This window comes from Phyllobates terribilis, unplaced genomic scaffold (genome assembly GCF_046119375.1).
Source record: "Phyllobates terribilis strain yellow unplaced genomic scaffold, ASM4611937v1 Scaffold_12__6_contigs__length_324123572, whole genome shotgun sequence".
NCBI classification, from domain to species: domain Eukaryota; kingdom Metazoa; phylum Chordata; class Amphibia; order Anura; family Dendrobatidae; genus Phyllobates; species Phyllobates terribilis.
Window position 1 is genome coordinate 298,539,008 of NW_027362772.1, and position 22,802 is coordinate 298,561,809.

The 22,802-nt window shown below is 42.4% G+C and overlaps 1 protein-coding gene across 1 annotated transcript; it reads left to right on the forward strand.

The window, feature by feature from the left end:
* The first annotated feature begins 1,998 nt into the window (after positions 1 to 1,998).
* Positions 1,999 to 19,997, forward strand: LOC141172740 (indolethylamine N-methyltransferase-like). The gene is made up of 3 exons (XM_073657211.1): positions 1,999 to 2,223; positions 17,743 to 17,950; positions 19,154 to 19,997. The coding sequence occupies exons 1-3, from the start codon at positions 2,073 to 2,075 to the stop codon at positions 19,575 to 19,577; spliced, it is 783 nt and encodes a 260-aa protein (XP_073513312.1). The 5' UTR covers positions 1,999 to 2,072; the 3' UTR covers positions 19,578 to 19,997.
* Positions 19,998 to 22,802: the final 2,805 nt, after the last annotated feature.

Below are 22,802 nucleotides of genomic sequence, written 5' to 3' on the forward strand. Positions count from 1 at the left end.
AGTGCTTTCTGGCACAGGTACCTCCTGCTTAGTAACCGGGTTCCAGTACCGTCAGCTGGTCCTCAGTAGTTCCATTGGCTCTTGTACCTTCTGCCAGCCATCCAGGTTCCAGCACCGTCAGCTGGTTCCAGGCAGTGCCTCAGCCTTCTTGTACCTTCTGCTACATTTCCAAGTTGAAGCTTTTTGAAATGGTTTTTGGTAATCACTCTGGATCTCCCTGACGACGACCCTGAGGACGGTGACCCTGAAGACCAACCCAAAGAAGCCGAGGTCCCCGAAGACGATGACCCTGAAGACGGCGACCATGAAGACCACCCCGAAGAAGACGAGGACCCCGAAGATGACCCTGAAGAAGACGACCCTGAAGACCACCCCGAAGAAGACGAGGACCCCGAACACGACGACCCTGAAGATGACGACCCTGAAGACCACCCCAAAGAAGACCAAGAAGATGACCCTGAAGAAGATGACCAAGAGGACAAAGAACAATAAGGTAACCACCAAGATACAGAAGAACAAGAGACAGAAGACCAAGTAGCAGAAGAGCAAGAAGCTGCAGAACAAAAAGCAGAAGAACATTAAGCATAAGACTAAAAATCAGAGCAAAAGATATTATCTAAATTATAAGCAGAAGAAGACTAAGCAGTGTAGGGGGGTGAGTCTGTTCCTCCTCGTGGTGCCCCTGGAAAAGACCTGCTGCTGCAGGCCAAACTGAACGCGGACAAATCCTGTTGTAAGTCTTTTGTGACAGGCAGAATGAAAGGTGTAATCTTCAAACTTTTATAGATAACAACTACAGCAATGCCTGTCACAAATAAGAATATGATGAAGAAGAAGATGAAGAAGTAGAATATGAAGAACAATAATAGTTGAATAAGAAGAATATGAAGAATGTAAAAAAAAGAATAATAGGAAGAAGGTGAAGAAGAAGAAGAAGATGAATAAGGTGAAGAAGAAGTTGATGAAAAAGATGCTGCTGCTGAGGATGATGAAGGAGAAAGTGTGGGAGAAGTAAAAAAGAAGGTGAAGAGCATGAAAGTAGTGAAACATAAATATCTGACAAAATATTAAAAAGTTTAACATAGTCAATATCTTTGTAACTCCGAAAGTCTTAAAAAATATATATTAATTCCTGCTATTCCATTTGATTGGGCTAAACCTCTATGCCTTTAATGTCTCCTCCACCTCCCCCAATACATTCTACGTTATTCTTAGTTGTTTTCCTTCATGTAGAATTAATCTACAAGGAATGAAAGGGTTTATTTTTATTCCGATATTTGAGTCCCATTGACTTGCATTGGTTTCCGGTATCGGAATCGGCGATATCCGATATTTTTTGGGTATCGGTCCGATCCAATCCGATCCGATATTTCCCGATAACGGAAGGTATCGCTCAACACTAATTACTAATTGATTTGTACTTTCATACCATAGATAGAGTTTGCCAAAAATTGTTCTCATCTTCTTAACATATTTGAATAGCTTGGTGCACATTCGGTATGGGCAAGCAGTTCAGTGACTAAAAGAAATGAGCAAATCATTCTCCAGGCATTTCCTGCTCTGAAGATGCTCCATACATACAAATCAAGTCAATACCAAGGTTCAAGAGACACCCAGAAGAAGTTGGGCATCTTTTTAAGCATTTTGCCATCGTTCTTGCTTAAAAAATTGCTAGCGGTTTCTTTATTGTTGGATGAAGTTCAAGAAAATATCATCTTGAAAAAGCCAGTAAAAAGATGCCCCCAAAAATGCTGTAAAAAAGACTCAGGAAATTATCAAAAAACATTAAAAAAGACACTTCAGGAAAAAAAAACTCCCTGGTTTCCTGAAGCGTCTTCCTTTGAAAAATGTCACCGTTTGTCCGGCTGAGAAAATTATTGTTTGCACATACTCTAAAAGTGACTTGTTTATAGAAAGATCATACAGTTTTCACGTGAATGTATAATCCCATGACTCTACTCATTAAAATGAGGTCTCATCACCTGATAATTCTTACAAGCTTTGAAAATTATATAAAGACCTCAAGAGCCAGTGTAGAGAGAAACAACTCATCCGTGACACAAGATTACACAATGGATTCCTGTAACTACAAGATCTACCATGAAGATGGCTTTGATGCCAGACAACATCTAGAAGATTATTTTTCAGATAAACCTAAAATGAGTTTTAAAGAGGATTCCATCATATTTCCCATTGAAAATCTTGTAAAAACTTTCACAGAGGGTATGTATCTTATTAATCTTTCTATATTGAATTAGTTTTAAACATTTTTAAATAATACAAATTTGTAAAAAAAAATGTTAGTAGTTTGAGTGAATAGAAGGAGAAAGCACCCTATCGAGGGAGCCGAACAAAACTCCGGTCTTGAATATGATTAAAGTGTAGGGTCCCTGGAATTAGTAATGGAATTGGTTTCCCATCTATAATTTCAAGAACCCTGGAAAATATATTGAGGGTGAAAAAATCTAAAACTACAATAGTAGGCGCAATTTACAAATCTAATCTAAGGATACACAGACACAGAATGTTTCACGAAATCCACATCTACGTTGGCAAGAGAACTTGCATGAGAAGCAGATTGACAATAAGCTTGTAGTGTAAATGCAGCTTTACAGTTAGATTAACCCACAGATTGCTGCTGATAAACACCTTAACTCCTTCACGACATGTGACGTACCTATACGTCATGGTCACATAGGGGTTCCTGACCGATGACATATAGGTACATCATGATGATCGTGCGTGGCACAGTAGTGATCACCACCTGGAGTTTAGCATTTACAGCCAGGTCCGCTCCGGTTGTTTAAACCCCTAAATGCTGCAATCGATATCAAACGCAACATTTAGGAGCGTGGAGAGGGAGGGGGCTCCCTCTCCCATCTGATCGGTGACCCCACAATGTGATCGTGAGGGCCTGATCATCATCATGGCAACCCGAGGTTGTCATGAAGACCCCTACGTCTACCAGCTATGGCAAGTCTGTTAGATCATGCTGAGAGCATGGTCTAAGAGGCTTCTGTCAAAGGTTTAAAGCATTACAATGAATTAGTCAAACAATCAGAGTGATAAAAGTTAAGTCCCATGAAGGGACTTAGTAAAAAAGTTTAAAAAAAATTAAAAAGATTTTTCTAAAAAATCACAAAATAATTAAAAAAATGAAAAATTAATATATTCATGAATACGTATTTTTATGGAAAACAAAAGTAAACATAAAAAGTACACATATTTAGTATCTCCACATCTGGAAAGACCTGATCTATAAAATTGTCACACTAGTTAACCACTTCAGTGAACACCGTAAAAAATAAAATTAAAAAACGAGGCAAAAAAAACAATGCTTTTTCATCATACCCCCAAACAAAAAGTAGAGTAAAACGGGATGAAAACGACAAAAGTAAATAAAAATGGTATCACTGAAAAAAACATCTTGTCCCTCAAAAACAAGTCACCCACCATACAGCTCCATCTGTGGAAAAATAAAAAAAAACTGTAGATCTCAGAATACAGCGATGCAAAATCAGTTCCTTTTTTCTATAAAATAGTTTTTATTGTGTAAAAGTGGCAAATCATAAAGAAAGATATAAATGTAGTATCGTTGTAATTGTACTGACCCGAAGAATAAAGCTGCCTTATCAGTTTTACCAAACGCGGAACTGCATAAAAAAACCTATCCCTGAATTGCTGGGTATTGTTTATTCTGCCTCCCAAAAATCGGAATAGAAAGCGATCAAAAAATGTCATGTGCCCGAAAATGGTACTAACAAAAATGTCATCTCGTCCCACAAAAAACAAGCCATCATGTAACTCTGTAGGTAGAAATATAGAAAAATTATAGCTCTCAAAATATGACAATGAAAAAAATTGCTTTTGCAAAAAATAAAAGTGTCTTTTAGTGTGTGACAGTAGCCAAACATAAAAAACTATATAAACCTGGTATCACGAGGAACGGTGTAAAAAATAAATAAAACCAATTCTTCACTTGCTGTTGATTTGTGCATTCTGCTTCCCAAGCAAGTTTCGGTGCACATTTATCCTGAGCTCTACATTGAGGTTTCCATGTACATCTTTGAAATACATGATTCAGGTGGAACCTCTGGCAGAAGATTCCCTTTAATGAGGCAGATGGAGGCACTGTGGACACTGTCTGGCCTATAATTCAGCAGTATTCATCTTTTTAAGCCTGCGGACGGGACAGTTTTTTGCGTTTCTGAAAAAAAGGACACGGCTGAACAGAGGCCAGACGGAGTCTCCACTCAGGTCCATCATCTATTAACGGAAATATAGGGGGCTTCCATTTTACTGGTAGCACAAAGGCTCTGAAAAGTGAAATGGCTTCTCGTCCCCAAAAAGAATTTCAGTGAATTCTGCACTTCCAAATACAAATGTCCCCCTCCCTTCTGAGCCCCAGTGTGCCTAAACAACATTTAGCATTCACATGTTTGGCATTTCCGTAGCGATGCAAGCCTGCGTAATTTATAGGTGTGTGTCTCCAGAAGCACGAGCTGGGCATAATATACTGGCTACTAAAATGTACTGGGCACTACAACGTACGGGCACTATAATGACAGATTTGCAATTTTCACTCTGCAATATTCACTCCTGATTGTTTCTGAAAAACACTCATGGAGTTAAATCATCACTACACCTGTAGATAAATCCCTAAAGGGGTATTATTTCCAAAATGGGGTCACTTCAAGGGGGATTCTGCTCTACTATCATTTTGGTGTTCTGTGTATGGAGTCTGAATACTGTTTTTTTACAAAAATCTGTGCTCCAGTAGGCAAATAGAGCTTCATCCCTCCCGAGTCTCGCCGTATGGCTAAGCAGTACTGTACAGCCACATGTGGGGTATTTCCACATTTAGCAGAAATTGTGTGACAATTTTTGGTGCCATTTTTACCTATTTGTCTATGTGAAAATGTAAAATCAGGGGTTAAAACAATTTTTTGTGGTAAAAATTTAATTATTTTTTCTTCACTGCCCAATAGTATAAATTTCTGTGACACACCAATGGTGTCAATATGATCACTGCACCCTAGGATTAATTCACTGATAGTTGTAGTTTGTAAAATTGTGTCACTTATGAGGGATTCTGATGTTCTGCCACCTCAGTGGCTCTTCCAGTCAGTTATGGCACCCGCAAATCAACGGTCCTTCCATTTTGAGCTCTGCACAGTGCCTGAAAACTATTTCATGATTACATGTTCGGTAATGGCGCACTCAGGATAAATTGCACAACAAACTGTGAGGTCCATGTTTTCCCTTTAGCCCTTATAAAAATTAAAAATTTGGGGCTAAAATAACATTTTAGTGGTAAAAATGTAATTATTCTTTCTTCACTGCCCAATGGTATAAAATTCTGCTGTGAGGTACATGTGGTGTCAATATGATCACTGCACCCCTAGATAAATTAATCGGAGGTGTTGTTTGTAAAATGGGGTCACTTGTGGGGTTTCTGCTGTTCTGGCACCTCAGAGATTCTGGCAATGTGACATGGCACCCTCAAAACATTTCAGCAACATCTGAACTCAAATATGGCATTTCTTCCATTCTGAGCTTTGCACTGAGCCTCAAAAGTAGTTTTTGACATACTCAGAAGAAACTGCATAAAAATTGTACTATTCAATTTCTCCTATTATCTTTTTTGAAAATGAAAAACTTGGGGCCAATGCAACATTTTAGTGGAAGAAATTGTAATTTTCCATTAACAGAGCAAAATGTTATACAATTCTGTGTATCGCTTAAGAGTTAACAATTCTCACTACACCCCTTGAGAGGTGTAGTTTCCAAAATGGGGTCACTTGAGGGGGGTTTCAGCTGTTTTTGCATGTCAGGGGCTTTTCAAATGTGACATGACATCCGCAATCTACTCCAGCCAAAATTGTGCTCCAGAATTCAATTGGAGCTCCTTCCCTTGTGAGGCCTGCCTCATGCCCAAACAGTATTTTTTTGCCACATAATGGGTTATCGGTGTACTCAAGAGAAATTGCACAACAAATTGTATAGTGTATTTTCTTGTGTTAGGCTTGTAAAAATGAAAAACTTGAGCTGAAGCAACATTTTTGGGGGAAAATGTATTTTTCCATTTTCAGAACTCAACATTATCAAATTCTGTGAAGCACCTGTGGGTTTAAGGTGCTCACTAGTGTTGAGCCACCCCCGTAGTGTTCGAGTTCGGTTCGGTTCGTCGAACACCTTCGAACACCGTTAAAACCAATGGCAGGCAAACAAAAACACATAGAAACACATAGAAAACACCTTCAAAGGTGTCCAAAAGCTGACAAACTGCTCAGAAGACACAACTAACACATGGAAAAGTGACAAGTACATATAGTCATGCGAAAAGAAAAGAGGTGGAGGAGTAAAAGGAGGGGGAGACACAGATATAGGCATGTCATGCCCTTCTAAAATCCAAAAAGTGAGAAGCCGAGACGGCCAGTCCGCTCCTGCCCGTGCCACCTCCGTGTCGCCGGGTTTGTGCCAGAGCCGCGGTGAACCCTGACGGCCAGCCCCCCTCTCCCAATACTGGTGCCTGTCCGCTGGTGGGTCGAGAGAGCCCCCCTGTGGTGGAGGCAGCTCTAAGCTTTTTAATTTAAATTGTCCCTCTAATTTGAATGAATACACTTTAAATCCATTTACAAGGATCTATTGGAGGGCAAGTCTCATGCCAGCAGCCGCGTAATTCCAGCTCCAGTAGCGTCCACTAAAGCTGCTGCAGTTAAAAAGCTTTTATAAGGATCGAGCTCGGCTGTCCACCGCAAGGCATCCTAGTGCCAGTCCCAGCCCCTATGCCTTGGGGTGCCTCCTGATGCTCTTCACTGAGTATCCCGTGGTCCCGAAGCATTTCCTTTGAAAAAATTAAGTGTCCAAACTACAGGTGGTGTAGCTTGCTTAACAGCCGGGATAATCCGCTGACTAGCAGACACTGCTACTAGGCACAAAGTATTTCCTGGGCTAGATGCAGTTAAAAATTTGTAAGTAGATACTCTCGTTGGATGCTGAGAAAGCATTCCATAGAGTCTCCTGGCACGCCATATATGATTCTCTTAAAAAGCTTGGGGTAGGGGTCTAGGGGACCCTTTTATAGCCAAAATCACGGCCCTGTATCACAATACGTCACCTAGGCTGAAGATAAATGGAACTGTAGCACCGAGGGCTCGGTTGCTACAGACGTATTGCACCTCACCCAGAGGTGTGATATCTCACTCTCAGATAAGGATGGAGTGTGGATCAGGACCCGACACCTGCATGCATTACACCACATTGCCGTGGGGCAGGGCGACCAATATGCCCCTGAGATGGGCACGACAGTCCCTGTCCCTGGCTGGAGTGGGGGGAGGGAACACTGAGGAAGGGGAACCCTGCAGTGCAGGAGCAGGGAGGAAGCAGTTCCTGGGTGCATTGAGAAGGGAGTATAAAAGGTGGGCACCATCTTAGTTCAGTGCAGAGAAGTCTGAGCAGAAGTGGCAGGGAGCAGGGGCTCTGCATGAGCTCTGCTCCGGAGGCGGGCCTAGTAACAGAGGCCCAGGCCTGCAAGAGGGAGAAGGAAGGAAGAGGAGCGGAGAAGGCTCCAGGAACGAGGAATGAAGGGATCCCAGGGGTGCAGACGGGCGAGTCGCCACCGCACGCCCGAATCCACCTGCGTGGAGGGGTCAGGCCAAAGGGGGAGACCGGTCCCCGAACTAGTGGAGGCAGGAAACGACCCTCAGCTAGAAACCGGAGGCTCTGACATTTTATGTGGCGCAGCCCCTTGCTCCACCCGCTAGGAAGGCACCACATAGGGTCAGGGAAACTGGCGCCAAGTTTACCAAGAGGAGGCCCGAGGCAGCCGGACAGAAGTGTTGGTAAGAAAGGCCAGACAAAGGACACACAAAGGGGGTCCTGTGAAGCGCTCCAAAGTTATCTGGGAGTTGTCTGAGCCCCTCACCTGGTGAGCACAGTACGACGTGGGCAGCCGTTACCTGCAGACGTGGTCTGGATAATAAGAACTGTGAGTAAAGGCCCTGAACTGCATCACTGACTCCGTGTCGTTACTGCTGCTGCCCTGCACCATCACCCCCATCCTCCGCATACACTGCCCTGAGGCTATACTCCTCCCGTGGGGAGTTATGCTACGCTCTGCTGCACCCACAACACCAGCCTTAGCGGTCTGCCCTGTAGCGGCGGTTCACTCTGACCGCAATCCACGGGTGGCGTAGTCGGACATTTAAACATCAAAACCACATAAATAGTTCCACCACTGGTTTGACCGCCCTGAGCCACGGAACCGGATCGCCGCCACGAAGACTACAACCACCAGCATCCACCAAAAAGGGTCCGGCTCCGGGTGTCCCAAGGCCCAAGGGGTGCGTCAGAACATTTTCATCACCTTTCACAATCACCAATGGGACAAGGCAGGGATGTCCTCTGTCCCCTCTCTTATACATCCTAGTGACGGAGCACCTGCTCTCATCAATTCGCCATAACCCCAATATTAGGTGGATTGAGGTGGGAGGCACCGAGTACAAGTGCTCTCTATTTGCTGATGATGTCCTAGTATATATCACTCAATCACATATATCCATCCCTGCTGTTATGGCTGAAATAGATCACTTTGTTACATGGTAAAATTTTAAAATCAATGCAGCGAAGTCTGAGGCCCTCGATGTCTCCCTCCCTAAATCCATATAGGATTCCATCCAGTCCAACTTTCCCTTTGCCTGGCCCTCACAGGGTATCAAATACTTAGGAATTCCTATTCATAGAGACCTCTCCCATCTATGTTATCTTAATTTTGGGCCCTTTATTGAACAATTCCATACAGACCACGGTTGGCAAGTTAGAACTGTAAGATTCACTACGTGAACCACTGGTGTTTTGTGGAAAAGCACATGTACACCGCGTTCCAAATTATTATGCAAAAAGTGTTTAGGAGTGATAAGGGAAGAATTTGTTTGTTTGTCAGTTAAACTCATTGATGGTGATGTGTGTCAGGGCTCTTTATATCACTGTAAGCAATTGCAGACACCTGTGCTAATTAGTTTGGCAGGTGTGTCCAATGAAAGGCAAGACTACTTAAGAAGGCTCTCTCACATTATTAAGCAGCCTACATTTTCTGCCAAAATGGGAAAGAAAAAGGATGTGTCGGCTGCTGAGAAGCAACAAATTGTGGAGTGTTTAGGTCAAGGCATGACTACAATCAACATTGTGCGATGATCAGGATGAAGTGTCTTGGCAATCAAGAAGTAGGTAGCTGATTCACAGTACACACGTGTGCGTGCTGATAAGGGCAAATTGAGGACTCTTTCCTACAGGCAATTACGTCAGGTTGAAACAGCAGCGGCAAAAAAGCCTTGTCATAGCAGCAGACAAGTTTTTGAAGCTGCTTGTGCCTCCAACGTCCCCCGAACAACAAGATGCAGGGTAAATCAGAGGTTTGCAGCTGTGCATACGCCATCCTGTCGACCTCCTCTATCCACTTCACACAAGCAGAAACGGCTCCAGTGGGCCAAACATTACATGAAGACTGATTTCAAAACTGTTTTGTTCACGGATGAGTGCCGTGCAGCGCTCGATGGTCCAGATGAATGGAGTGGAGGATGGCTGGTTGATGGACACCCCACGCAAACACGGCTACAGCGCCAACAAGGAGGAGGTGGAGTAATGTTTTGGGCTGGAATCATGGGGAGAGAGATTGTCGGCCCCTTTAGGATCCCTGAAGGCGCTAAAGATGAACTCCATAATGTATGTGGATTTTCTCAAACAGCACTTCCTGCCATGGTTCAAGAAGAAGAACCGTATATTTCACAGCAAGATCATTTTTCTGCATGATAATGCACCATCTCATGCTGCACATAAAACATCTGCATCTCTGGCTGATATGGGCATAAAAGGGGACAAACTTATGGTGTGACCCCCATGCTCCCCTGACCTCTACCCCATTCAGAACCTTTGGAGCATCATTAAAAGGAGTGTCTATGATGGCGGGAGGCAGTTCACATCTAAGCAACAGCTCTGGGAGGGTATTCTGTCCTCATGCAAAACAATTGAAGCAGAAACCATCCAAAACCTGACAAATTCAATGGACGAGAGAGTTCAGAAGCTCCTTTCGAACAAGGGGTCCTATGTGAAAATGTAACATCACCTAGAATAAAGTTTTGAGTTGAAAACTGTTTGATTTCAGTTTCTAACAACCTGCTAATGCTTATAATTTCAAAAATGACCATTTTTTTGGTCTTTATTAAAATGAAAAGGTTGATCGAAAAGTTTGGGGGATCTAAGAGTGTGGCAACCCAGTAGTCATGATTACTTCGAATTCTGACAATATGAGGGTCATGCTGCAGGTAGTGCAGCAAGAAGGCACTTATGTGTCTTGCGCATCTCGGAGCCCCAAAATTATTTTCCGGGCTAGATGCAGCTAAAAATTATTTTTAATTTTAAATCTGGTGAAGCTTATTATAGATGGCCTAATAGGATCAGTGCTGCACACTGCTACAAAGCCCAAATTATTTTCCAGTCAAGATACAGATAAACATGATTAGTAATTTGAAAGCTTAAAACGGTTGGTAGGGTGATTTTAACCAATCATCAAGCTTTTACTCTCCCCAGGATGACACAGGGGTAGAAAAGTCGTTTCGGATCCATGATTTGTTCATCTTTATGAACGTGAGTCTGTCTACATTATCAGTGGAGAGCCGCGTGCGCTTATCTGTCAGCACACCACCAGCAGCGCTGAACACACGTTCAGACAGAACGCTGGCTGCGGGGCATGACAAGATCTCCAAGGCGTAAGTGGCTAGCTCCGGCCATTTATCCAGATTGGAAGCCCAAAAAGAGCAAGGGTCCAGTGACACAGTCGTGGCTTCAATGTTTACTTGGAGATACTCCTGTACCATCGTCTCTAGGCGTTGACTATGTGTCAGACTTCTTGTCTCCTGTGGCCTTGCAAAGGATGGGCTAAAAAAGTGGTGAAATGATTCCGCAAAATTGATGTTACCAGCAGATACTGTGGTTCTGTTACGGTTTGAGTGCTGAACACTTGACGGTCCCACGGTTGGCAAGTTGGAACTGTGAGATTCACTACGTGCACCACTGGTATTTTGTGGAAAAGCACATGTAAGATTCTGCAACAGTCTCTGCTGATACTCCTGCATGCGTGCATCCCTTTCTATGGCAGGAATAATTTCTGCAAATTTACTTTTGTACCGGGGATCTAACAGTGTGGCAACCCAGTAGTCAGGATTATTTCTAATTCTCACAATTCGAGGGTCATGTTGCAGGTAGTGCAGCAAGAAGGCACTCATGTGTGTTGCGCATCCAGGAGCACCAAGTCCCTGTTGTGTTGGTGGCGAGGTAACAATCATGCTTCCTTCCTCTGTCCTCTCCCCCCAACCTCGCACAACAGAAATGTGATCAAGGTCTCCCTCATCTGATGAGTCTTCCATCAGTTCGTCCTCCACTTCTTCCTGGGCTCCTGCACCTTCCTCACTAGTTTGGCTACTACCATGCGCCCTGGTAAAATCATCTCCCCCACCCTCACATGCCTGCCGCCTTGGTGCTGCCGACCGTCTGGACCTTGCAGATGTTAGCCCTTCCGCATACAACTCCTCCTCCTCTACTTCCTCCACCTTCTCTTGTGCCACCACCTGACTCCGAATTCTGTTTAACATGTGCTCCAGCATGTAAATCACCGGAATAGTCATGCTGATAATGGCATCGTCAGCACTAAACATCTTCGTCGCCATTTCAAAACTGTGCAGAAGGGTGCATAGGTCCCTGATCTGAGACCACTCCTCCAGTGTGATTTGCCCCACCTCTGAATCTCGTTGGCCCAGGCTATACGTCAGAACGTATTGCACCAGGGCTTGTCGGTGCTGCCACAGTCGCTGCAACATGTGCAGAGTTGAATTCCACCGGGTAGGCACATCGCATTTTAGCCGGTGAAGTGGCAGGCCCAACGACTTCTGTAGAGATGTAAGTCGCTGAGCTGCGGGATGCGAACGGCGGAAGTGAGCACACAGCGACCGTGCGCTCTGCAGAAGGCCATCTAGTCTGGGATAGTGGGCTAAAAATTGCTGGACAACCAGGTTCAACACGTGAGCCATACAAGGCACGTGTGTGACATTGCCCCGGCGAAGGGCCGCACCCAGGTTTGCAGCATTGTCGCACACGGCCTTCCCTGGTTTCAGGTCCAGTGGAGACAACCATTCATGAAATTGGTTCTCCAGAGCTGACCACAACTCCTCAGCTGTGTGACTCACATTTCCCAGACATTTCAATGTAAAAACCGCCTGATGACGTTGAGCCCTACTGCCAGCATAGTAAGGAGGTGTGCAGGATCCCTTCTGCGCAGTTAGAAAGCTTGTGGCATGACCAGACAGGCTTTGGGTGCAGGTGGAAGACCGAGAGGAGGTTGAGGAGGCAGAAGCAGTGGAGAAACTTTGACATAAAGAGGATTGACGCACAACTCGTGGGGACGGCAAGACTTGGACAGCAGCCCCTTGTCCTGCTGTCACCATAGTTACCCAGTGCCCAGTCAGCGACATGTAACGCCCCTGTCCATGCCTACTCGTCCAAGTGTCTGTGGTGAAATGCACCCTGTCACACACAGAGTTTCTCAAAGAAGCGGTGATGTTGTGTGCGACATGCTGGTGGAGCGCAGGCACACCTTTCTTTGAGAAGTAGTGCCGACTGGGCATCTGGTACTGGGGCACTGCGACGGACATAAGGTCTCGAAAATCCTCTGTGTCCACCAGGCGGAAAGGCAGCATTTCTGTAGCCAAGAGCTTGCAGATGGTGAAATTCAACCTCTTAGCTTTCTCATGGCTAGGAGGAAATGGTCTTTTACTTGTCCACATCTGAGGGACCGAGGGCTGGCTATTGTGCTTAGACGGGGTTGATAAGGGTGTCCCCGGCAAACTGCCGGTCTGTGAGGAAGATGCAGGCGGACATGTTAGGTTGCCTTGATCCAAAGGTGGTGCTATCGATGTCGGACAGCGCTCAAGACCAGCTGGTGTTACCACCTCCAAAGAAAATGATGACCTGCCAATCACGCTGGCTGTTGTGGGTAAAGAGGTGGCAGGTCTGCGCCCCAAAACAGGTGTGACTGCTGTCCCCCCAGTCACAGAGGATGAAGAGGCCGCGGATGCACAAGATATGGCAGACGGTGGTTGGCCCGGCCGGCTAGGCCGCATTGTAGCACACTGAGCTTCCCACTGCAACTTATGCTTCATGTCCATGTGCCGGTTCATGCATGAAGTACTCAAACTATGTATTTTTTGGCCTCTACTTAGCTTTTGCTGACAAATGTTACAGATAACACGAGTTGGGTCATCTTTATCGATCTGAAAAAATGCCCAGGCTATGCAAGGCTTAGCACCCATGCGACCTGAAGAGCCACCACGACTTGTGGTGAGAGGCAGAGTTGTGTTTGAGGATGCAGTTGTTGACGTGCTTCCAGTACTACGTCTCTGTCCAGGAAGGCGCAACCTGACCTCGTCGTCACTAGCATCTTCTTCCACCTCCTCTGCTGACCTCATCTCTTGGCTGACTGTGGGTTGACAGTAAGTGGGATCTCCGACCTCATCATCATCACCCTGTGCGTTATCACACCCGTCGTCCTCAGAGCCAACCTGTTCCTGCCCTGACAAAAAACTAAAGTTGTCGCTCCAATCAGGTATTTGAGTCTTATCATCGTCTTCCTCATTGTCTCCACCAACAGGAGTTACAGTTTGGGAATGAGGGTCTACATTATGGTCAGAACCTTCTGCATCTGGTCCTGGATCCGACTCATAAAGATTCTGGGCATCAGTGCAGATCATTTCCTCGTCTGGATTCACAGAAGCGCTGGAGTCGACCTCTGATTCCCAGGCTATAGTATGAGTAAACAGCTCTGCAGACTCAACCATCTGTTCTACCTCATACTCAGATGGGCAGCTGGAGATTTGGGAGCTGTGAGGAAGCAAGTGCAATTTGGGTGACACCTTTGAGGACTGGAGTATTTGTGATGTTGAAGTTGATGTGGAGGAGAGCCCACTTAAAGGAGCACTTGATATCCGTTGAAGCACCTGCTGTTTTTGTGCCTCATCTGGAATTTGTAGCGATTGGCGTGGCCGTAAGAAAGGGATCTTATCACATTGTCCGCTAAAAGAAGTAGACATTTTAGTTTGGCTGGAAGATGGTCTTTCTTCTGCACCTACCCCACGGACACAACCTTTTTTCCCCTTCCCAACACGCCTATTCCCCTTTCCACCAGCAGCAGGCCTTTTTCCACTCATTTTGGTGGTTAACTAATTCACAACTCTGGAGTTGTTTGCACAAAAAAACAATGGATGGTAACCGAGCAGAGCTGAGTGGCCAAACTGTGGTATTAGGCCAAAACTATTGGCTGGGTTAGATGCAGAAAAAAAATATTTTTAATTTGCAACCTGATGGAGGTCAGTATAGATGGACTAATAGACCAAGTCCCACACACCGCTAGAAGCCCAAATATTTTTTCAGAGCTAGATGCAGAAAATTTTTTTATTCAATTTGCAACCTGATGGAGGTCAGTATAGATGGACTAATAGACCAAGTCCCACACACCGCTAGAAGCCCAAATATTTTTTCAGAGCTAGATGCAGAAAAAAATTATATTCAATTTGCAACCTGCTGGAGGTCAGTATAGAAGGACTAATAGAACAAGTCCCACACACTGCTAGAAGCCCAAATATTTTTTCAGAGCTAAATGAAGAAAAAAATTATTTTTAATTTGCAACCTGATGGAGGTCAGTATAGATGGACTAATAGACCAAGTCCCACACACTGCTAGAAGCCCAAATATTTTTTCAGAGCGAGATGCAGAAAAAAATTATTTTTAATTTGCAACCTGATGGAGGTCAGTATAGATGGACTAATAGACCAAGTCCCACACACCGCTAGAAGCCCAAATATTTTTTCAGAGCTAGATGCAGAAATTTTTTTTATTCAATTTGCAACCTGATGGAGGTCAGTATAGATGGACTAATAGACCAAGTCCCACACACTGCTAGAAGCCCAAATATTTTTTCAGAGCTAGATGCAGAAAAAAATTATTTTTAATTTGCAACCTGATGGAGGTCAGTATAGATGGACTAATAGACCAAGTCCCACACACTGCTAGAAGCCCAAATATTTTTTCAGAGCTAGATGCAGAAAAAAATTATTTTTAATTTGCAACCTGATGGAGGTCAGTATAGATGGACTAATAGAACAAGTCCCACACGCTGCTAGGAGCCCAAATATTTTTTCAGAGATAAATGAAGATAAAAATTATTTTTAATTTGCAACCTGATGGAGGTCAGTATAGATGGACTAATAGACCAAGTCCCACACACTGCTAGAAGCCCAAATATTTTTTCAGAGCTAGATGCAGAAAAAAATTATTTTTAATTTGCAACCTGATGGAGGTCAGTATAGATGGACTAATAGACCAAGTCCCACACACTGCTAGAAGCCCAAATATTTTTTCAGAGCTAGATGCAGAAAAAAATTATATTCAATTTGCAACCTGCTGGAGGTCAGTATAGAAGGACTAATAGAACAAGTCCCACACACTGCTAGAAGCCCAAATATTTTTTCAGAGCTAAATGAAGAAAAAAATTATTTTTAATTTGCAACCTGATGGAGGTCAGTATAGATGGACTAATAGACCAAGTCCCACACACTGCTAGAAGCCCAAATATTTTTTCAGAGCTAGATGCAGAAAAAAATTATATTCAGTTTGCAACCTGATGGAGGTCAGTATAGATGGACTAATAGAATGATGCTATGCCCAAAAGATTTTACTTCACTAGGTGCAGTAAAAAATTGGTATTCTATACACAGGTGGTATATCTTGCAACACAGATAGGCTACTCCACTGACTAACACACTCTGCAATAGGCCAAAAAGGATTAGCTTTGCTAGATTCAGCCAAATGCTGTGAAAAAAACTTGCACAGCACTGGCACAGACCTGACTGGCAAAAACTGATAGGAACTGATGTAACCTAGTCCTGAAAAGGACTCCAATTACAATTAGTCTTTACTCCCACAATCTATCTATTTAAGAGCACAGACCTGCTTGATAAAAGTCGTAGGAAATGCTGTAACCTAGTCCTTAAAAGGACTGCAATCACAACTATTCCCTACTCCCAAGCTATCTGTATATTTGTGCGAAAATTGGCTTGAAATTAACAAGGTATAGCGCACACAGCAACAGCGGTGCCGTCTAACACGCAGCTGCAGCAGTGAGAAAATGGTGGCGACGGGAAAATGGCTTGGTCTTATAGGGCAAGGACATGTGACATACACTGCCAATCACACATGCCCTTGCTTGTGTGAAAAAAAGCACTTCGCTCCGTGTGTGCGCTGCTGATAGGCTGACAGATTGCACCTCCCCACTGCAAATGCGGGAAAGAGAAAAAAAAATGGAGATCTTCATTGTTCCTGCAGAGATCCATCCCCTGCCCCTCCCCCCGCCCCGCTGTACACTCAAACTGCGTATTAACATTAATTTTCATCATTACTGAGAAAAAATCCAGTTATTATTTTGGTGCACGAACAGTTATCGAACATAACCTCGAACAGCCGAATTTTTCTCAAATTGTTCGTGTTCGCCGACCGGCTCGAACACCGCCCAAAACAGCTCGAATTTGAGATTGGCGAACAGTTCGAGTAGAACAACGCTCATCTCTAGTGCTCACTACACCTCTAGATAAGTTACTTGAGGGGTGTAGTCTGCAACATGTGATCACTTGTGGGGGGTTTCCTCTGTTTAGGCACATCAGGGTCTCTGCAAACGAGACATGGAGTCCCCTATCTATCCAGTTATTTTTGCACTCTTAAAGTCAATTGGCGCTCCTTCCCTTCCGAGACAGTAGATTTCCACCACATATGGGGTATCGGTGTACTCAGAAGAAATTGCACAACAAATTGCATGGTTTCTTTTATTCTGTTACCCTTGTAAAAAATATAAATGCATATATTCTGGGAATCACAGAAGGAAGATGAGGATGACGAACTGCATTTATTAAAGCTTTGAAGTTAAGCCAAAGTAGGCAGAGGGTGAAGTTCCCCAACAGGAATAGGGACCTGGAACACTCCTGACATTCAGGACATTTTAGGGACCAAGGAAAATATCATAACGCACCGTGATGTAAGTAATGTGTGCTCAAAGGATGTTCCGAAAATCATATTAAGCTAAACCATTGAGGGAGGTCTAAAAATTTGTAAGTTTTTCACCTTAACTTCTGGGAGGATGTATGGACTTTCCAAAAAGGCATCTGCAGATGTCTATCCCCAGAGCGGTCTTCATCACCAAACCTAATCCTGGCCCTTGTCCTCAAAGATGAAAAAAGGTAAATTTTAGCATGAATTCTCCAATGCGATTTTTGTCCATTTGTGCCAATGTAAGAAGATTTAACTGCTTGACAAATGTTGTAGCTGTTCAGTAATTGATGTACCCATTCTGCTTGCCCATTGCCCATTCAGCAGCAGAACTTTGCAGTATGTATTCTCTCTTGTTGCATTTATCCAACATTTGTCAAATAGAAGTGACAGCACAGCAACCCAATACTGGCCACTGATGGGCTGCGGGTGTTTTTATTATACAAGGGGTAAACCTCTTTATAAAATGGTGTGTTCAGATAGTGGATAGTCTGTTTAGGAGATGTATAGTGGAAGTAGTGAATATACTGTAGATAATGACGAATCATCACTTTTTCCTCTTGTATGCATATAACAATATTCAGACATTTTTTCTGTAGGTCACATTCAAGGAAACATTTTGATTGATCTCAGTGCTAGTTCCACAATTCATCACCTCTATGCAGCCTGTGAATTTTTCAAACACATCATCGTGCTGAAGGCCAATGACAGATGCATCATGGAGCTGAAAAGATGGGTGGATGAACGTACAGGAGCATTTGAGTGGGACCATTGTGCGAAACATCATGCAGACATAGAAGGAAAAAGGTGAAATATACTGTACAAGAAAACATGTAGAATACTTCATATTTTCCGCCAACCTTATTTTAAAATATTCTATTGCAAATTAAATTTCAGCTGTCAGTAAAAAGGTCTACTTCAGATCAAAATTGTTAATCATTGTGTTTTTGTGAAAGGACACAGCAAGGCTATGATCACATCACATTTGGGTCAGAGGTATAATCTGGAGAATCCCATTAGTACAGCTTTGCGTTTACCTCCATGAATGCCTCTGATTTTCCTTATATTTACATACTGTATATTACACATTGACCACAATTTAGAGTATACCAATTGAAGGGATTCCCACTCTCAGGTCGGCATTAGAGTTCACACAGGCACCGCATTCTTGTGTCCAGACAATGTGAGGTTTATTGAACTCCATAAATTTATAAAGCTCTTTAAATGAAAATAGCCTTTTCCCGACACATATGAAATAGCAAAAATCACAGTTCTTTTTCCAATGAAAGCAAAGCAATAACAGGGTCTCACACAAATAACAATGGAGGTCCTGCTCACATTCATTGGTGACTCAGACATGTCTGAGCTAGTCTCAGTTCAGTCACACAAAATGGCTGTTGTCTATAGCAACCAGTGATACCTGCAGCTTGTTGCACACAACCTGTGCAGTCTCCTCTCAGAGAGATTCTGACTTGTCTCTCTGCAGGTCCAACACAGCCTACTCTACCAAGCTTCCCCAGCTGACTGCCCAACAAATGAACATGGGGCCTAGCTGTAGAAATACCTAGCCAAGTGCACGTAATCAGGACTTCCAGTACTAAGTTTTAACCCTGTCCTAACTTGCTTTTCTACATACCCTCCCCCTCTGCCCAAAACCAAGGACTGGGCACTATCTGTGCAGTTTTCCACTCTTTCATATGCAGTTAAAAAAAATTTGCTGAAAGAGATTATTACATTGTTTTGGATCCTATTGAGTGAATGCGGGCTTATGGATACTTTTAGTATATGTATACTACTGAAGCTCCTAGGGCATGCATCATACATAGCCATCCAAACATAGTGTGAATACAGCTTTCAAAACTAAAATGCAATGCATCAATCTTGGTTAAATTTAAGCTTTTTCCAAAAACTGAAAACCAATAGTCCAGTGCTAACCATTGGGCCCTTATGCTTTTCTATTCAAAAATTGCTGTGATACAATCACATTCTTCATGTTTCCATTTATTTCAGTGACCAATTTGAGGAAAAAGGTGAAAAAGTGAGAAGAGCCCTTAGACATGTTGTGAAATGTGACTTCGAGAAAGAAAATATCGTAGAGCCGATAGATCTCCCACCAGCAGATTGCATCATCATTGGTTCGCTCCTAGAATTTCTAAGCAAAAATCAAGATGCATTCAAAAATTATCTTAGGAAGGTCACAAAGTTGCTGAAACCAGGAGGACACCTCATAATTTTGGGGATTTTAGATGCAACATATGTTATAATTGGGAAAGATAAGTTCAATGTTCTCAATTATGATGAGGATTTTGCCAGGAAAGCTCTAGTTGAAGAAGGTTTTGTTATTGATACCTGTAAGGTTAAGAAGAGAACGGCTGTGAGTGACCTCACTGATTATAAGGGCGTGCTATTCATTGCAGCTCACAAAGAGAAGTAGAAACTTATAGATGAGGTCTGTATGTCAAGAGTTTCTATGTATAGCTTTAAAGTTGAATAATCATAAAATACCTACACAAACATATATATGTATAAAAATAAAACAGCTTAGCCTTTAGTAAAAGAGGTGCTGTTTAGGATGTATTCAAGGAGAAATATAATTTCTATGATTAAAACACCAATGCAGACAGGCAGGAATTTTGTTTACTGTACCAAAGATGTCACATGTCTTCAAAATTGCAAAATACAGATGAACATCCATGAGGGGCGTGGAAGCCTAATATTCTAAGGGCACATAAAGTAACAGTCAAAAGATTGAGTAGTGCAATATGCGAGCTAACAGATTGTTCATTGATTTTAATTGCTGATCTGTTTTCCATCTGCTTTATGCGAATAGTGAAATAAAGAGAATCATATTATAGTTGTTTGTGTTATTTACTAAAGCAATATTTTTGTGCTTACTGGTAAAGTTTTCCAGAATTTGATTTATGAGTAATAATTATATTGAGTTGGATGTACCATGTGAAAGCAGACTGTTTTGCTCATGGAGGTGTAACAAGGGAAGAGGCAGCATAATAATATTAATAATAATAATAATTATAATGATGATGATGATGATGATGCAGAAAAGAGAGTGGAATTGTCTTTTGGGGAGTAAATACAATAAAAATGTGTTGCCCTCTATAAGAGTTGCCACTTTATGTCCTTTTCTCTGGGACAGCAAGTTGGTCTGGTGATATCTTCATTAAAGGAGATCAACAAATTTATATTTATTTCTTTTATTTGCTTATCTAGTATCTTTATTTTACACAGCACTTTGCAATCTCAGTATGCCTTTGGAGTGTGGAAGGAAACCTAGAGAACCAGGAGGAATCCCACACATACATAGGAAAGAACATACAAGCTCCTTGCAGATGCTGTCCTTGGTGGGACTTTAACTCAGGACTCCAGTAGCGCAATGCTACAGTACTAACCACTGTGCCAAGTATCACAGCCACACAAAGTTAATATCAACAAAGTGCCTGAATAATATATACAGTTTTAAAGTAAGGAAGGGGTTAATGTCTTCAAGCCTGCCAAATATTACCTAATGTGGAAGCTTTCAGAGAATGCTAGAACAAAGAACTGATGAAGGGCATGACTAAGCTGGGCGGACTAAGCAGTATCTTTTAGTTATTATGCAGCTATTTTCTAATTTATGCAGAGAATGCGTATATTCATGAAGGTTATAAATTAATCGTTCACTCAAACAAGGTTTGGAGATTGTTGGAAATCATAGCCTGTGCACTTTTCATTCTCAGTGGTCATAAACTAAATCCCAGAAACTTTTACGTTAAAGTTAGGGTTGCTCTAACAGTTTTGAGGCACCGCTGAGATCCACAAAACACCACGTGAATCTGAAAAAAAGGACACTTTTTTTTCTCCAGGAATCTGTCCTCTGTCAGTTTTGATAGGTTAGTACGGGGATTTTGAAAAAAATTCCCTTATATTATGCATGATTCAATTTTTATTAGTAGTGTTGAACGAGTATGTTCTATTAACCCTTTCGCCGAGTATGCTTGGGCCGAACTCCAAGTATTTACAGCTGCTCGGTGATATGTTTGAATCGCTCCCATGTGCATGATTTGCAAATGTTTGACAGCTTTATTACATGTGTGGAATGTCTATTTCTTACACATTCCTCACATGTAATAAAGCTGTCAAACAGCTGCAAATCATGCCCACGGGAGCGATTCAAACATATCACCGAACAGCTGTAAATACTTGGAGCTCGGCCCGAGCATACTCGGACAGAACATACTTGCTCAACCCTAGTTATCAGTCATGTGAATGAGTAAGTGATTTAGGTAAGTTGAATTCACGACTTTTATATTTCCCCTTGGTCAGGAGAATGTTAAATGTTTAGACAGTCCTTTGTCTTGTCCTCAGTATGTGTGTGTTCCTGTTAGTGGCATGCTATCCTCTGTACAAACACAATAGATAACTTATTTTCAGTCATAGAAGGATATCAGAAGCCAGGAAAAGAATATAGGGACTGAGATAGATAATACATAATGCACCCTCAGTATGAGATTTGGGGTTGGATTTTGAAGCAATAAATGGTTCTAAGGCGTTTGAAATCAGTTTCATGAATCTAGAAAATACTTCAAGGTGTTTAAAATTTGTTTAATAAGAGACTAGAAATTATTCTATGGTACCTGGAATAAGTCTCATTAAACCCATGGGGAACCTCAAGTGGCAAGATACAGCACATATATCCATAGATATATTGAGTGATAGAATGGGCAGTAATGTTATAAAGAACATACAAAAGGGCTTTAAGTACACTTGCTTGCTTATAATTCTTGTGGTAAGAATTTCCAAGTCTGCTTGTATAACATGAATATTTAATAATTGTGAGAATGGAATATATTATTGTGTGCTGTAATGGATAGCATAATTATTGTAAATGTTTTTCATATGGTATATCTGTACTCCAGTGAAAATAATTTGTCACAGAAAATACTTAATTCTAAAACAGATAAGAATGAGTAAAAGAGTTTAAGTTAAGGTCAAAACTAAAAGCCCCACCATATTGTAAAGCCTTTTTTCTAAAGAATATCTTGAATGTGTGTTAAGACGTATTAATTGTATCATCATGGTCATCTTATATAAATTGCTTTAAAGAGAAATCAATGAATAAGATCAATTCCTCCCATGCTCTAAACCGCACATGTGAGTATGCAGGTCTTTAAAATGTAAATCCATCAATACCTTTATATCTGCTGCTGTATTCCTGAGTAATTAGCATCTTTATTCATACTCAAATGAGACATTAATGGCTCTGGCCATTAGAGGGCAGTTAAGGAGTCATTGACTCCTTTGGAAGTTTTCCCGCCCAGCACCAGCCTCTTTAGCTTTATTACTAACTCACTGTCTAATTTCCTTTTTTGCTGCCTGACTTAACACAGGCAGTGAACTATGAATCAAGCTAAAAAGGCTGGTACGGGGAGGGGAAACAACCTGAGGGGAAGCAGTGCAATGACAAAAGATGTATGTGTATACAATAGTTAAAGATAGAATAGCAAACATCTACACCAATTCCAGGTATGCATTTGGAGTGGCACATAACTATGGACAAATCTGGAAGAGCAGGAATTTTGTTGGCTCTTAAGGTAAGCCCATAAACAATGCTGACAGTATTAGACAGCAATATAGAGCTCTGGAGCCACTCAATCACTTGGCT

Bases quoted from the DNA above. Each gene is read 5' to 3' on its own strand.
- LOC141172740 (XM_073657211.1), top strand. From the start codon at position 2,073: ATGGATTCCTGTAACTACAAGATCTACCATGAAGATGGCTTTGATGCC. The intron at 2,224-17,742 runs GTATGTATCTTA...TTTTTTCTGTAG, and splicing joins TGTAAAAACTTTCACAGAGG to GTCACATTCAAGGAAACATT. The intron at 17,951-19,153 runs GTGAAATATACT...CATTTATTTCAG, and splicing joins GCAGACATAGAAGGAAAAAG to TGACCAATTTGAGGAAAAAG.